Source organism: Cynoglossus semilaevis, chromosome 16 (assembly GCF_000523025.1).
Source record: "Cynoglossus semilaevis isolate Cse_v1.0 chromosome 16, Cse_v1.0, whole genome shotgun sequence".
Taxonomy (NCBI): domain Eukaryota; kingdom Metazoa; phylum Chordata; class Actinopteri; order Pleuronectiformes; family Cynoglossidae; genus Cynoglossus; species Cynoglossus semilaevis.
Window position 1 is genome coordinate 7,791,991 of NC_024322.1, and position 5,132 is coordinate 7,797,122.

At 38.8% G+C, this 5,132-nt stretch overlaps 1 protein-coding gene across 1 annotated transcript in view; it reads left to right on the top strand.

The window, feature by feature from the left end:
- The window catches only part of gpr183a (G protein-coupled receptor 183a), a 5,175-nt gene extending 1,244 nt beyond the window's left edge, over positions 1-3,931 (top strand). Inside the window, exon 2 of the mRNA XM_008328380.3 lies at positions 935-3,931. Within this exon, the coding sequence (XP_008326602.1) occupies positions 958-2,097 (1,140 nt within the window). The 5' untranslated portion in view covers positions 935-957 and the 3' untranslated portion in view covers positions 2,098-3,931. The remainder of the gene's footprint in view (positions 1-934) is intronic.
- Positions 3,932-5,132: the final 1,201 nt, after the last annotated feature.

The following is a 5,132-nucleotide window of genomic DNA, read 5'->3' on the forward strand; positions in this document are numbered from 1 at the left end:
TGACTTTCCACTGCCAGTCATTCTGAGGCCTGGGGAAACACACTTCCTCTTTCTGCAGGGCCATCTTTCAACACCAGCCACCTTTTTTTTTAATTTGGCGCGTGTGTAAGTGTGCATGCTACAGCTGCGTGGATAATCACAGTCAAGCTGTGTCATTGTTCACACACTTCCTTCAACTCACTTTTAGCTGCAGACTGCATTTAGAAAACAACACCAGTGTCCTGTGTGTCACAGTCACGACAGAGTGTGAAGTGTTTACCAGCTTTTCCTCTTAAATGGGGTATTATTAATGGAACAACAAACTATATTTAAAATATCCCTGACTGTTATATTATAAGTTTAGAAATTTCAAGTGAAAAGGAAATGATGACTCTGCAGTCAGTCAGTCAGTCAGTCAAAAACAAAAAAAGAAGCAAATTCTAAGTGGTTAAGTGGTCTAGTGGTTAAGGTTATTTATTCACTCAGGTTAGAATTTATTTGCAACCTGCTTTACCCATAAAACGTCACTAGATGGCAGTACACACCATAATACATCTCATGTATCGCAGTGAAGTGTCACTTACTACGCTACTCTACTAATATTAATGATTACTGCATCCTCCATTAATAAATTGTTACTAAAGACAAGATGAAGTACTAACTACTAATAATTACTACTTATGAGGGATTTTTTGCTAATGTGCACAGAAACACAGCGACAGCCTCAACATCAGCCACACGTTTTTTACAGACACAAAACAATTTAACTTCCTTAGTGAAAGCACAGTTTCCGATGTGTGAATGCTCTTGAACTCTATTTCACCCTGAGGTTTGAAGATATTTTGTTTGTACAGATATGATTTTCATTACTGTTGACTAGAGGAGGGAACAACAACCACGCGTTCATTGTGTTTCACCAACACACAAGTCACACATTGTCTTTTCCTCTTTGCAGTCGCTGCTTCCTCAAATTCAAAGATGGGTGACACCACTAAACTTGAGACCTTCACTCACCCGCTCACACACAACAACAGCAACTCCACCTGCACCACTCTGTACAGCCACCGAAACTACACCCGCGTCCTCATGCCGATTTTTTACAGCACCGTCTTCATAGTGGGTCTGTTTGGAAACTGCCTGGCCCTCCACGTCATCCGTCCTAATTTGAAGAAAATGAACTCCACCACCTTGTATTCCCTCAACCTGGTCATCTCCGACATCCTCTTTGCTCTGTCTCTGCCTCTGAGGATCTTCTACTACGCTCTGGGCTTCCACTGGCCTCTGTCTGAGGCTCTGTGCAAAATTTCAGGCTTTTTCTTCTACATCAACACATACGCCGGAGTCAACTTCATGACCTGCCTCAGCATTGACCGCTTCATCGCTGTGGTTCTGCCCCTGAGGTTCGGCCGCTTCAGGAGGGTCAGTAATGTGCGCTACATCTGTGTCGGAGTCTGGCTCTTGGTCCTGATGCAGACCCTCCCTCTTCTTGGAATGCCTTTGACCAACGTGGAGGATGATGGCTACATCACCTGTATGGAGTACCCCAACTTTGAGAAGGTGGACCACATCGCCACCATACTGATCGGTGCAGTCTTTGTGGGTTACGGCATCCCAGTGATCACCATCCTGGTGTGTTACTCCATCCTGTGTTTTAAACTCTACTCCATGGCCAAGACAAACCACCTGACGGAGAAGTCAGGCCGCAGCCAGAAGGTCATAGGTGTGATCAGCTGCGTCTCTCTGGTCTTTGTGATCTGCTTCAGTCCCTACCATATCGACATCCTGCAGTACATGGTACAGAAGCTGGTGTCCAGTCCTGACTGTGCAGATCTGACCGCCTTCCAGGTGTCGCTGCACATCACAGTCTGTCTGATGAACCTCAACACCTGCCTGGATCCATTCATCTACTTCTTTGCCTGCAAGGGCTACAAGAAGAAGCTGAAGAAGCTGCTGAGGCTGCAGGCCAGCATGTCCTTCTCCAGCGTGGTCAGGACGTCACCCGAAGGCTCCTCTAAGGACATTCTTGACGCCAACAGGATCCAACTCAATGGTTGTGTGTCATACGCAAAAGGTGGGGGGCTAGCAGATAGGAGAGAGGAGACGGACGAGGAGCTGTGACCTGCACACATCTCAACAGACTTGGAGGACAAGGTTTGATTGCATTAAGGAATGGACTGTGAACCAATTTTGTATTTAATGGGGAAATACAAAACGTTTTTGCTGCTTTCGATGTTTGCAAAGGAACGCAGGAAAGATTACAGGTAATAAGATGGTTGAAATATTGTTGAAGTATTTTAACTATGCCACGAGAGTTGTATAGAAATGTGTCTGTTTGTAAAGATTCTGTTATTTTTTTATATCTACTGTTGCATGTGATCAAACATCTGTTTGATCGATGGCAGTATAACAGGTCACAGCCAAATGAACAGTCAGGATTAGCTGATACTTGAAAAACGCTGACACGTCATCTTCCTATTCGGTTGTGGCCTCAAACACATCTGCCATTAAATTATTTGGTTTATTTGGTCAATTCTGCTCAGAATCAACTATGGAATTTGCAGTAAAATGTGAAAAGGTGGCCCTCATTTACTTCCCTATTTGTAGAAACCGTGAAAGACAACAAGTTCAGTTGCAGTGAACTCTTAAGTAACATACCGTTTACTGTAATAGGAAAAGTCCTGTTACAAAACATTTTGTTCTGAGACATGGTTTGGAAATCAAAATATTTTCCACATACAACTTTAATTACCTCCTCCCATTTTATCTATTAGTTCTCTATAAAAATATATATTTTTATATTCGGGTCAGAATTTAATATTTTTGCCAATATTTGGCATAAAATAAGCCTATTGACAGCACCGAGGTAGAAGAAACTGAACAATATTTTGCATTAAAAATTTAAAAAATAGTTTTTAATCCATAATTATGCACTGTAGCTCTATTTTATTTTTTTTATAACCGTATCTCACGGGGAACGAAAAACGTAGTCATTTTAAAATTGTTTTTGTTTTTTGTAGTTTTATTTTATATCCTCTAGGGGGCGGTGTAAAGCAGTCGATGATGGAGGAAACGTCTTTTGACAGATGTTCGTTATGCAAAACAATGCTCAAAAATGATCAGTTCCTCGTTTTGCTAAAGTGCACCCTTTGCCTATTTGAAGGAAATAAATAAATAAAAATAATTAAATTAAAAAAAAAAAAATTTTGTGGGGCACACACACACACAGACAATACCTTATGTTGTTTGGACGTATCCGGCTACGAATGCTCGGTCTCAGGTTGTTTAGCGGATTCATCGCAGGGTGGGGAATTTGAGGCAACACATGTCAAGCATCAAGGAGAGGAAAACATCACACAGACTGTTGTCATAACAACATATTGCAATGAACACAAAGTACCATCTGCCAGGAGGTTTTTTAAAGACACGTCGAGAGGACGAGCGGACAGATAGAGAGATATAGATTCTCATATATGCTGCTGCTGTAGGCGCAGGAAACGGGCGTGGAGCGAGTGGAAATACACACATATTTAAAACCATATTTATACCTTCACTGAGGTATTTCTAAAAGGGCTACAGAGGTTTTTACATAATTTATATGACCCATTTCCTGCATTATAAATTATTATGATGCTTTTATTAATTATTATAAATATTATTAATACACTTTAAAGGTTTAGATTTATTAGTTTATCAGACTTAATTGACAACTGCAACAATAGTAATAATGGCAGCTTTAGCCGATGGCTAATGTCCATCTGTGGTCCTCCGTTTTCTTTTTATGCTATGTGTAAGTGACCCAGACCAACAATATGTAAAATATAATTCTGCTGAACATTGATTTCATACCATAGTAGAAAAATAAAAAGAAATGTATTGTATAGTTTTGTACAGCTGCTACTGGTAGTCAATAAAATATGGTTTATTATGTTGCAATAAAGACATAAAACCAGTTACATGATTATTGTTTCATTATTAATGTTTATCTCACAAACCTATATTTTGTAGTTTTCCACATACTGTAACTAGTTAGTCAACTTTTTAAAAGAACAATAGGTGTTTGAAATCCTTTTCATGTCATTCTTTCTGTTCAGATGTTTAGTACAATGTTTATTTTTTTTATTTTTTTTTGGATGAACTATGAACATCTGACATGTTGTTCGCTGCTGATCAGACAGGTTTTTGTATTGTTCTGCCTTGTTGATCACAGAGCTGTGATTCAGACTGATTTCTTCTGACTTTTGCCCACTTCTTAAATTAGCAAGTACTTTTTCGTTTTATTTTTTATTTTTTTGGCTAAACTAAATTTTGAAATCAAAATATGTAAATAAAACAAAAAACGAACACTTTGACAATTAAAGCCACTCAACTATTGTTTATACATATATATATATATATTATTTTATTTCTTTTTATTTAAATAGGCAGAAGACTGTCACAGTGATGTTGATAAAATTGTAGACAGCAAAGAAGGCTGTGACATCAGACCACTTTGTACAAGTGTCAAATGTCACGTACGATCTGTATTTGTCCTGAATGTTGGACGTGGGTTAGAAAACTGTGAATGAACCAATGCTATATATTGTTCACCTACACATAATAGAATGTGATTATGGTCTAAATAGAACAGTCCTCGACCCAATCACCATAAGTGTGAAATGTCCTCATGGTGAAGCATGCGATCAGTCAGTGGGGCTGGTTTTCTTTTGTTGACGTTTTAGTCATAGTGGATGTAACTATAAACTGTCACAATGGCAGGTATTTAAATCTTTTTTTTTACATAAATTGCAAGGTGTCTTTTAAAAAACTGAAAAAAACGTTTGTACTGGAGATGCATCTGATTCACTGAATGAAAAGTGGGCACGTTTGTACTGGAGATGTTCTCACCATCTGATTCACTGAATGAAAAGTGGGCTCACTAAATTCTAAATTGGTTTTCATTCAAAATGAAGGCTCAACATTTCATTGATGACACAGAAAGTTCTGAAAATAACATTTTGAAAGTGGTGAAAACTCTTTTTTTATCCATCCTTGAAGCAGTCCACCTCACTTCCTGTTTCCTAAGACCAAGACAAGAACAACATCTTCTTTGGGCTAAAGATTTGAGGAGTCATAATTGTTACTCTCTCTCTCTCTCTCTCTTTCTCTCTCTCTTT